The sequence below is a fragment of the Halichoerus grypus genome, chromosome 7, assembly GCF_964656455.1.
Source record: "Halichoerus grypus chromosome 7, mHalGry1.hap1.1, whole genome shotgun sequence".
Lineage (NCBI taxonomy): Eukaryota > Metazoa > Chordata > Mammalia > Carnivora > Phocidae > Halichoerus > Halichoerus grypus.
In genome coordinates this window covers 90,800,893-90,813,093 of record NC_135718.1, presented here as the reverse complement: position 1 = coordinate 90,813,093, position 12,201 = coordinate 90,800,893, and the positions used below count along the sequence as shown (strand labels likewise).

Genomic DNA, 12,201 nt, shown 5'->3' with positions numbered 1-12,201 from the left:
ATAATCTCACACACACTTAATCTTAAAACACACAGTTGTATATCTTACCATAATGCCTTGTGGTTTTAAAAAAATATTTATCTTAGAGAGAGAGAATGAGCAGGGGGAGGGGCAGAGGGAGAGAGAATCTCAAGCAGACTCCCCTCTGAGTACGGAGCCTGACTTAGGGCTTAGTCCCACAACCCTGGGATCATGAGCTGAGCTGAAACCAAGAGTCGTTTAACCAACTGAGCCACCCAGGTGTCCCATAATGCCTTGTTTTTACTTGAGTCTCAGTATCAGTTTAGTAGTATACTTGAAGCCGATAATATTTTTTTTTTAATTTTTTTATTGTTATGTTAATCCCCATACATTACATCATTAGTTTTAGATATAGTGTTCCATGATTCATTGTTTGTGCATAACACCCAGTGCTCCATGCAGAACGTGCCCTCCTCAATACCCATCACCAGGCTAACCCATCCTCCCAACCCCCTCCCCTCTAGAACCCTCAGTTTGTTTTTCAGAGTCCATCGTCTCTCATGGTTCTTCTCCCCCTCCGATTTCCCCCCCTTCATTCTTCCCCTCCTGCTACATTCTTCTTCTTCTTTTTTTCTTTCTTAACATATATTGCATTATTTGTTTCAGAGGTACAGATCTGAGATTCAACAGTCTTGCACAATTCACAGCGCTTACCAGAACACATACCCTCCCCAGTGTCCATCACCCAGTCACCCCATCCCTCCCACCCCACCCCCCACTCCAGCAACCCTCAGTTTGTTTCCTGAGATTAAGAATTCCTCATATCAGTGAGGTCATATGATACATGTCTTTCTCTGTTTGACTTATTTCGAAGCCGATAATATTGATGCCTAACAGTTTGTTAAATAATAAGAGCGAAGGGGAGAGGGAAGCGAGAGATGGTATAGAAAGTGTGACAGGGCAGTGACCGTTCAAGAAGGGACCCTTCTCAGTTCAGTTTGAGAGAGCAGACCATGTGACTTTACAGGGGGAGACTACTTGAGACCTAGGGAATAAGTGCAAAGGCCCTGGGTTGGGATTGAACCAGGTGACCAGTGTATCTGGAGCAGAGTGAGCTAGGAGGAGAGAGCATGTGAGATCTAGGACGTCAGAAGACCAGAATATGTTGGCCTTATAAGTTATAGCAGGTTGACTTTTACTTGGAGAGAGGTGGGAAGTTTGGAGCAGAGGAGTATCACCATCTGAGCTACGTTTAAACAGGATCGCTGTGACTGCCAGGTTGAGAATAGATAGTAGTGGGGTTAAGGGCAGAAGTGGAGGGGCCGGTAGGGCCGTCCAGGCAGGACTCAAAAGCAGGTTTGTTGGGATGGGCCAGAGGAGGTATGGTGAATTCTGGAAATGCTGAGTGTAGACTAGATTTGAGAACTGCATGGGAACTGTTATTGGAGATTGAAATTCTATTTAATATAGTGTGATAAATCCTAGGTTGTATGTTGTAGCTGTAAGTGCAGACACTTAAACTGTGTGTAAGAACTCATTCGTTGACATGTGTCACCTACTGACTTTTTCCTGTCGTGTTTGCAGTTTTTCTAGTGTTATAGTGCTTTCAATATGAAACCTTTAAACAGATATCTCTATGTCTGGTGTTTTTAAAAAGTACATCTTTGTTCTGTGTTGAATTTGTGGTCTTCAAGTCCATACTAAGAGTACTTTTTCTTTTGATCAAATTAAATAAGGAAGGGCATTTTAACATACATACCCTCTTGTATGTCAGTTTTCTGTGGTTCTTGAGAATCTAGAACCTGAAGTTTAGAGTCCAGGGAGAAGCCTCTTTCTGAGTTTCCTTCTACTACCACGAACATGAAAATGATCTGTAGTGTTAGAGGAGAAAAGCAAGATGAGCTTTATTTTGTTTTAGCATTTCATCAGCTTCATGGTCTTGTCTTACGGTGTCATCAACTCAGTAATTCAAGAATATTTCCTGAACTGACATTTTAGAATTTCACTACATCCTATCTCATTCCAGAGAAGGTTTAAGGCAGCTTATGAACTGGTCATAAAGTAGCTTGGAGAATGGTTTTCACTGCACAGCAACGTGGCCCTTCCGATGACCACACGTGTGCAGAGTGGCTCTCATTTGGGCCCCCACCAGCACACTAAGCATCCCAGTAATTAGCGGTCACTTCCTGACCAGGGTGAGGTGTGGTATTTCATACATTCCATTCCATGCTTCAAATTTTGCACGTTCCATACAGAAAATGTAGAAAGGTGACTAGAAATCATATCACCTAGAAATACCTGATCTTTAAACATTTTGGTGCCTATCTTTCTCTGTATTCATCTGGCATAGAAATCCATAGATATGTATTTTGTGTATATACAGAAAAAATGATTAGTGTGCAAACTTTAATAAACTTCTTGCAAGTGGTATATTCTGCATTTTTGCCTATTAAATAGTATTCTTTAACAATATTTTGAAAATATGAATAATTTTCTGTTTTGGGAGATATTCACTAAATTTCATCTTTCAGAATATTTAAGTTATTCCCAATATATTACTATTGGAAACCACCCTATAGTAAATGTTGTGGCTTCATTTTTATTTGTATGTATTTTCAGTTGAGGATATTCCTAGCTATATTTCTATGTGCCAGGGGTATAAAGTTATTAGAAGTTGAAGACACTGGAGTTTATTTCACAGTTAAAGAAATTTAATAATTTGGGATGTAGAATGTCTGCTATGTGTTGGGGGTAAGGCAAACGACGGTTAAGAGATTGGGCTAGAATGTGCACAATACCTGCCACATAATAATAGCTGGGGTCATTGAACAGTGCTAAGTGGTAAGCACTTTATACTTGTATTAATTATTTTAATCTTTACTATAATTATATAAGGTGAGTACTGTTAGTAACGCTGTTACATTGATGAGAAAACTGAAGTTTTGAAAGGTTACATTATCTGCCCAGAGTTACACAGCTAATGGCAAAGGCAGGATTCAAACCTGAGTAGTCGGCTACAGAGCGCCTGCTATTACCGCTACCCTGAACAGCCGCAGTAAATGCTAGCTCAGCGTTTGAGTGTTCAGGACATGCTCATTCCCTGCACTGCTTTATAAACCAGAGGTGGTTTTGGTTCCAGTATTTTTTGGATTTTAGAAAGATAATTTAGTGCATATGCTCTGTTTTATAAAGGACTCCTGTTGGGGTTGGAGCAGCACCTCAAAAGCAGGCACATTAGGGTTTCTACAGTGAAGCATGTTTGTCTTTACACTAAATGAGATTAAAAAACCAAAACCCAAAAAACTATAATTAGCCCAATGTCAGTACCTGCTGCCAAATGAATTGTGAAAACCATTTGGCTTTAGAATTGCAGGTAAGGGATTGTGGACCTGCATAAAACTCTTAGAAGAGTATCCAGCATTTAGAGCAAACTCAGTTATGTGTTGCTGGGTAGTACTACCATTACTCCTACCAGTTATCATCAGATCCTTATAGCCTCAAACGCAGAGAACTGGTGAGACGTACAGCTAGGAGTACTCTTCTCACAAGGACCTAAGGAGAGGAAATCTTAAGTGTTAGAGTCTTTCAGTCTTCCCTAAATCAGAATAAGGATGGCTTAAGCCATGTCTTTCCTGTCCTGAATGTAAGCATGTTGAGCTCAGTGCTCCTGTCTGTCTGTTTGCACTCTCAACATATAATGTGAGTCTACAGAGCAGCTAAACTTGTGTTTCTAGCCTTTCAAAGAGTTTGGCTCTTTATTACAGCCCCCGTTATTTTTCCCCCATCTTTTTTGGGATATAATTGACATATAACATTGTGGAAGTTTAAGGTGTACAAAGTGATTATTTGATACATATATATATTGTAAGATGATTACCACAGTAAGGTTAATATCACCTCACTTAATTAGGTTTTTTTTTTTTTTAATTTGTGGTGAGAACATTTAAGATCTTTTCTCTTAGCAACTTTCAAGTATACAGTACAATACTGTTAACTATAGTCACCATGCTGTTTATCACGTCCCCAGAACATGTTCATCTTATCACTGGTACTTTGTACCCTTTGACCAACATCTCCCCCAGCCCCTGGCAACCCTCGTTCTATTCTCTGTTTTTATGAGGTGGACTCTTTTAGATTCCACATATAAATGAGATGATACAGTATTTGTTTTTCTATGTCTGACTTATTTCACTTAGCATAATACCCTCCAGGTTCGTCCATGTTGTCATAAAAACAGGATTCCCTTCTTTTTTTATGGCTGAATAATGTCCCATTGTATATGTGTGCCACATTTTCTTTGTTCATCTGTCGATGGACATTCAGGTTGTTTCTGTGTCATGGACAGCCCCCTTTCTTTAAGCACAAACCCATTGGGAGAACGATTTAACCGACCCATCATTTCCACAGATATGACCAGAAATGACTGAAGACTAAAGTGATTGCACTTGAAATTGAGCTATTCTTCTTTTTTCCCACCATTTTAACTGATAAAACTATAATCACAAGTCATTATAACCATTTATGACAATTACCAAGAAATAGTCTAGTTTATATAGTATTATACAGTTATTTTAATTATATGTCATATTACTTTTATTGCAATCTAATCCAAATATAAAAATTTATTAAATGCTCTTAATAGGCACATTTACCACTAAGCTTTTAACATTTTCGACACTTGAGTTTAAACCTATTCTCTATCCTCGGCAATCTTTGAACTATTTGAAGACATGCTGTATATAGTTTGTTCTCTCCTTCTGCATGTTAGGGTAGTACTTGTCTTCCTCTTCCCAGCCCCCAGGAACTGGAAACAAGCTTGGTCTCCTCCTCTGCAGTGCCTTCTCAGCCCTGCAGCGTCCCCAGTGAGCTGGAAGGGCCCTCTGAGATTAGCTAGTCACACTGAAGCAGAGAGGTAGAAACAGCAATGGGATCAGTTTGTTGAGGCTTATTTATTTATATTTGACAGTTTTTTGATCCATAACTAAAATACAAAATACAAAAAATATTTGTTCCTTTTAATGTTGGAAAGGGATGTGTGAAGTCTATAATTTGTCAAGCTGTTAGCCTTAATTGATCTTTAGGGGTGGTGTGTGTGTGTGTGAGAGAGAGAGAGAGATGGGGGTTGTACAGTGGGTAAGAATATGTGGTGTGAAAAATAAGATCATTTTCAGTTTATTTTATATTATTTGATTCCCACGAAACGTATTTGTTTTGGCAGCTGCCTTCCCTATAGCATCGTGTTGGAATTTGGCACACGGTATTCACTAAGCTCTAGTTATTTCAATGTTGTAAATTTTAGTCAATTTCCTAGTGAGAGTAGATGTTGAGTTTAAATTCCAGGGTAGACAACTTGAAAAGGAGGATATAATATACAATCACTTGATATAGGGTTAAAAAATACATTTATTTATTTGGCTTGTTGACTAATATAACTTTTTCAACTGACAATATTATTTGATTTCGGATCTTAGAGTATGAACTGCATGGAAATCATTGATAATGTTGGTATTTATTTTCTTACAGAAAGGAAAAAGGAAAATGGATGACTGAAAAAAGTTTTACTTGTTACATTATCATATATTAAAAGTTGTATTTCCTTTTCTAGGTTGCTGTAGTGAAACTAAAAAATGCAGATAAGGTATTTGCCATGAAAATATTGAACAAATGGGAAATGCTGAAAAGAGCTGAGGTAAGATTCTAATTATTAGAAAGTTTAAATAATGTTTCAGAAATAATTTTAGAGACCTATAAAATTATAAAGCCAGTAGATCCTTAAATATCATTAACATCGTATCTGTGTGGCATTATTTTTAAGACCTAAGAGACAAGTTCCACAATGTACAATTTTGATATAGTGGCGATAAAAGTTATAATTTGTAAAAAAAATTAAAAAGTCATAATTCGTGAGGCTTAGTTCATATTGCCTGAAAACCAAATGTGGGGCTTGTATATTTATGTGAAAAAGAGGTGTGGAAACCAGTTTATTTTATAGGAAGAAAATTTGCAATAATGGATTTCCAACTTGATGTAACTCGTTTATGTTATTCTGTATTTATCTGTGTTCTGCTCAAAGTGGAATCAGCAGGAATTTTGAATGTGCCCTCTAAGAAGTCTTTTGATTGCTAATTATACAGTTAAATTTATGTTTTTTATATTATTAGAGGATGGTAGCAAAATCTGCTCTTGCAAGAATTGCTAGGGTTTTTATGTTGATGCTAGGTACGAGGGAAAGATTGGCTGGAGCAATGTTAAAAATATCTCATAGCTGGTATGGTCTGGTCAGAACTGATGTTACACGTAGATTTGGGGGAACCTGGGGGTCTCCTGCCGTGGGAGATCATGGTGAGTGGCCAGACGGGGTAGGGCCCTCGGGGACCTCAGTCTGGAAGTATTTCAGTATTTGAACTTGTAGGAGGATCAGACTGTTGCATAGGCTGAACAGTAGCTCTGGAGGTTAGTAAGATTTCTCTAATGAGAAATTAGTCCTTAGAAATCTTTCTTTATCCACCAATACTGGTAGCAATCTGAAAAAAACCCCGAACATATGGAGAAAAGCAAAAATGGTTCCCTTGATGATAGGTGTGGCGGTAGTAAGAAATTTCATTATTCATTTCTTTGGGGAAATTTGAAAAATATAGCAAAACACAAAGACAAAACTTATAGTCATTTACATTCTGTCACCTGGAATCGATGACTAACATTTGGGTCACGTTTTTTTTTTTTTTTGGGTCACGTTTTTGCTTTTGGTCTTGTTTTCTATGTGTCCCCTGAAAAACACTGCACCAGTGAAGTGCAGATACATTATTTGTAAAACGAATAGTAGTACATTACAGATAAAGCTGAAGTCCTCTTCAACTGCCCCCCAACCAGTGCAGCCCCTCTCTGCCTCCCAGAGCTCATCTCCATGTAATAGTATCCTGTTGAGAAAAGTATATGGAAACTTTTATGTCACTCTCTGGCATATGTGCCAGGGTCCTTTATATTCAATAACTTCAGTCTTTACTTTTGAATTTCCTTAAGGCTCACTTGCCTTCCTGTCATTGATTGGATTTTCCAGGTAGTCAGCAGTGAGATTGAATTAGGGTCTTCTTCTGAAATTGGCACTGATGGAAGGGGAAGAGGGTGAGACATCATTTTCAGGGGAAGTCAAACTGTCCAACAGGGAGCTGTGGAGCAGAAATGGTCCTTCGGAGCCCCACATGAGGCCCAAAGACTTACCTTTGCACGTGCCTCATTCAGTTACTGACTCCAGGCCACCTCCAGATGGACATGGCCTTGGGATCGTAGAACTTCTGCAGCTGAGGCAGACCCTGAGGGGGCTGGCAGCATCGCCAGCAGCTGGAGCAACAAGTCTTATTAGTAAGAAAGAGTAAATAAGTCTGTTCTAATTATTTCACAGAAATCATAATTGTAGTCAGTTTAGTGTTTCAGCATTAGAAGTTTTAAAAAACTGAGTTAAAGTTTCCACTATTATCTGTGAAGTTAGTATGTTGGGGAGAATTAGAAGAAAAAGGAAGGATCACTGGGTTAGCTTTCATTACAGAAGTGGCAAAATTGAAGATAAAACAGGAGTTGGAAATTAAATAAATTATTTTGTTGAATTAAAATATTAATATATTCTCTTTCTGGGGTGAAATGGAACAGATGTATTTCTTCTTTTCCCTTCCATTAAGTACAGTTTTAAAGACTTGACATTATATATAAAACAAATTTAAGGAGATTCTGATAGGCAGAGAGGAGGAGATGGACCTTGGGGCCTGAGGAGCAACACTCATTCTGTGAAGCCCATATTATTCTGATAGAAAAACCTGACAGGGACAATACAAAGAAAATTAAAGACCAAAGTGCCTCATGAACATAGATACAAATATCCTTATCAACATGTTAGCAAATAGAATTCAGCAATGTGTAAAAAGACTCGTGCATACAACACGACCGAGTGGGTTTTACTTCAGGGATACAAGGCTGGTTCAGTAGTTGAAAGGAACTCTTCTCAAACTACTTGAAACTTACCTCTTTTAGGAAGAAATTCTACATTGAAATTTTTGTAGAGAGATTCGTTTTGAAGTAGAGTGGAGTTGTATTTCTATGCTTGAGTTATCAAGTCCTTTTTTGAACACATGTTAAAAATAAAACCTCTATTCTGACCATGATTTATCCAGCTTTGGAAAACTGGGCCTACCAGTGATGCTTAATAATTTACAGATGAGCAGCGAAATGTCTCGATTTTTAACCTGTGCGTTGTTGATGCTTTAAACGCTTTTTCAAAGCTATACCTCCAACCTATTGGCTGTATTTATTTCCATGTAAGGTATATCATAAATATATAACTAGTGGGACGTGCATCATTGGAAGGTAGCAGGATACCCTCTCTCTTTCTGTACCTCGGCAGCTGAATATTTGCTAACTAACCTTACGGGTACAGCAGTTGCTGTTGCTGCCCGTTCATCATTCACAAACTGTGTTAGTGCATCAGCAGTCCCTTCCCTTCTCCCGATCTGTGACTGCATCTGAAGAAGCTGTATGACCTCCAGTAACCCCTCCTACATATTTATTACATTCTCATATACTCAGATGTTCTATTTTTACAGGAGGATATTAAAAAATTGTTTAGTGTTTTTTCTTTTTTTTTTTGGTAGAAGTAGACCTTATTATATCCTTTATCTATGTGGAGTCCTTGATATAACTTCATGAACCTTGTGGCGCACATGCATCATGGTTTGGTTAATATCGATTTGGAACAGGGTTTCTCAGCAGTGGCACTTGTGACATTTGGGGCCAGATGATTCCTTGTGCGGGCTGTCCTATGCACTGTAGGATGTGTAGCAGCCTCTTCCCAGTAGATTGCCATTACCCCCTCATCCCCTAGTTGTGACAACTGAGGACAACATGACCTACTGAAGCAGAAAAGGACAAGGTGCTTTACATCTAAACTCAATATCTGAGGCATTAATAGGGATAGTTGAATACCTAAATACTTACGGATAAAGTCACATGATGTCTGGAATTTGCTTCAAAAAACCCCTGAGCGTGTGCATATGTGCGCTTGTATACACGTGTGAGGAGGGAGGATGGTGGTACGTGAAGGGTGCGGGATGGGGTTTGAGGGGGTGAGGGTGTAGACGAAACAAGATTGAATGATAACGTCATTGTTGAAGTTGGTTGATGAGGATGTTGTGGGGAAGAGGGGGTTTTACTCCTCTCTTATATGTGTTTGAAGTTTTAGGTCATAGTTTATATTTTTTATTTTTTAAAATTTATTTTTTCACTGAAACAGTTTAGAATAGATGAGAATGTACTAAAGTTTAATCTTTTGACAACATGTCTTTGGAGCTTTTTTGAGTTTGAAGTCCCTAATCAGATGTTTATTAGAATTTATCTGGAATGTCTGTGAGATTCCAGAAAGCTGTCATAATAAGATAGAGTCAGGAACAAAAAGTCTTTCTGGGCTCTGACCAACTTTACCCCTCTCAGAACTGTTAGTGGCAAATGAGAATCGTGGGTCACTTAAATTCTAAAACACAACTTAGCAGTGAGTGTGTCAAGTGGTTTTCTTTTCCCTCAAAGGGAACCAAAGCATAATGTTGTGGATTTTAATAATCGAATTGTCAGGTAAAACTGCCCATTGATTTGGTTTAAGCTTTGTTTTTAAATTTTTCTCTGGTGCTGTTTCATGCATGACTTTGGAAGTTTTATTTGATCAAATAAAATTTGTGGGAATACATGGAAAATCTCAGGAAACAAACTGAGGGTTGCTGGAGTGGTGGGGGGTAGGAGAGATGGGATGGCTGGGTGATAGACATTGGGGAGGGTATGTGCTATGGTGAGCACTGTGAATTGTGTAAGACTGTTGAATCACAGACCTCTACCTCTGAAACAAGTAACACATTATATGTTTAAAAAAATAAAAGAAGATAGCAGGAAGGGAAAAATGAAGGGGGGGAAATCGGAGGGGGAGACGAACCATGAGAGACTATGGACTCTGAGAAACAAACTGAGGGTTCTAGAGGGGAGAGGGGTGGGAGGTAGGTTAGCCTGGTGATGGGTATTAAAGAGGGCACGTACTGCATGGAGCAGTGGGTGTTATACGCAAACAATGAATCATGGAACACTACATCAAAAACTAATGATGTGTGGTGATATAACATAATAAAAAAAATTAAGGTACCTGATTAGGGGATATTAATGTTAATTGTTTTGTATATCATGGCTGTTGAATTTATTTTATGGGGAAATAAGTAACTAAGCACGTCCTGTCGATAGAATACTGCGTGATGATTTTTCAGTGTGCATGAATGTGGTGCAGCCATTAAGAATTAGGTGGTAGGTGGGTCTCTACTGGTGTGGAAAACTGTTCAGGTATATCGTTACTTGAAGAAAACAACTTACGGAGCACGTGATCTGATTTGTGTAAAGAAAAGAAAAGCTAGGGGAAATGGGGCACCATGTGAATATTGTATGTGTGCACACGCGTGCGCATATTCATGCTTACAGAGACAAATTTTCTGAGAAGATACTCAGCAGAGTTCTTGGTGGTGACCTCTGGACACATGTGACTGTGTGTGTATGGGGTATGACTTGGGAGACTTAGGTTTCACTTTACCTTTCAGTTCTTCTTGAACTTGCTGACATAGTGGAGATTTTTAAAATTAAAAGTTTAAAAATGATAGATTACAGAATTATAATGTATCATATGAAATTATTTTTTTTTAGCCACACATTTCTAAGGTTCTCAGGATGTACCTTTATAAGAGTGGAAATACGGTCTCAGAGTAAATTAAAACTTTCACAAATCAAAAAGAAAAAGACAATTCATTAGAGAAAATGGACAAAGGGAATGAACAATTCAGAGACAAAGTTCAGATGTCCTGTAAGCCTGTGTAGAGCTGTTTATCTGCACGGGGAATTAGGAATATGTTCATGAAAAGAAGAGTGAGGTACGGTTCTACACCCATCGTATTGACACACTTAAAAGTCTAATAATGCCAAATGCAGTTGAGGATGTGGGCGGGGGGAGTAAGAGAGATTTCTACACTGGGGTGAGGATAGTAAGCAATACACATTTAGAGAAAATTGGCTATGTCTGGTAAAGTGGGAAATGCTTGTAGCTAGCATTTCAACTTCTAAGTATATACCCTGGAGAGACTCTTGTACATTTGTACCAATATATTCTTGCAACATCATAAAAACAAAATTGGAAGTAACCTATGTTTTCCTGGTTGGGGTTTGCATACATAAATTCTGGTATATTCAGACAAGCGAATGCTGTAGCAATTGAAAGGAAAACACCCATCATTGAATAAGAAGTAATCAAGTTGCAGAAGGATAGATACAATTATAACATTCATGTAAACTTTCAAAATGCAAAACAGTTCTGTTGTTTTGGAGACATACATGTGTGATCAAAGCATATGAAAGAAAGAGCATAGTATATACTACAGATTATTCATTTTATCAGGAGGGAGGCAGGGAAATGCAAGTAAATACAATTTACTTGTATTTTATTTCTTAAAATAAAAAGAACGGAAGTAGAGATGGTAAAATGTTAACGTTTATATTATCTAAATGGTAGGTTGGACCGTGGTCGTTAAATGCATGTGTGCTTTTTTTGTTTTTTGTTTTTTTTTTTAAACTATAGCAGTATTTTTTAATACAAAATGTTTTCAAGTGTACTATTCCCATTGTCCACTTTCTCCGCGTTGAAAGTCGTATCAGGATGTATTCCTTTTCCAGGACAGGAAGTATAATAAACATTTTCCTTTTCTAGGACAGAAACTATAATAAACACATTAAGCAGTTGTTTGCATAATATATTTTACATAAAGTGTCCTCTGATTAAAAAACGTCTTTGTTTTTCCTTTTCAGACAGCATGTTTTCGTGAAGAAAGGGATGTATTAGTGAATGGAGATAATAAATGGATTACAACTCTGCATTATGCTTTCCAGGATGACAATAACTTAGTAAGAATCATTTTTATATGTTTTTATATTCTTATTAAATTTTTATTGGCAGAATTTAGCATTATTCTCTTTTAAGCATTATGTAAATGTAGTTGTGATTTAGAAAACCACTGAATTTCACAGCATATAAATTGTGTCTTTATTACGTCCCCCCCGCCCCGGGTAATTTGATAGCTTTCCACTGGAATTTTTTATGCTTTTTAATAACCAAGTCCAAACTAAATCCAAGCATTTAAATTCTATAAGAGGTGCTCAGGATTTTTCTTTTCATGATTTTCC

General features: G+C 37.8%; 1 protein-coding gene across 19 annotated transcripts in view; it reads left to right on the top strand.

The window, feature by feature from the left end:
- Window positions 1-12,201, top strand: part of CDC42BPA (CDC42 binding protein kinase alpha) — a 333,148-nt gene that overhangs the window by 88,305 nt on the left and 232,642 nt on the right. For all 19 annotated transcript variants that reach the window (XM_078077878.1, XM_078077870.1, XM_078077877.1 and 16 more), the window contains exons 3-4: window positions 5,567-5,650; window positions 11,827-11,922. In XM_078077878.1, coding sequence (XP_077934004.1) covers window positions 5,567-5,650; window positions 11,827-11,922 — 180 coding nt within the window. The remainder of the gene's footprint in view (window positions 1-5,566; window positions 5,651-11,826; window positions 11,923-12,201) is intronic.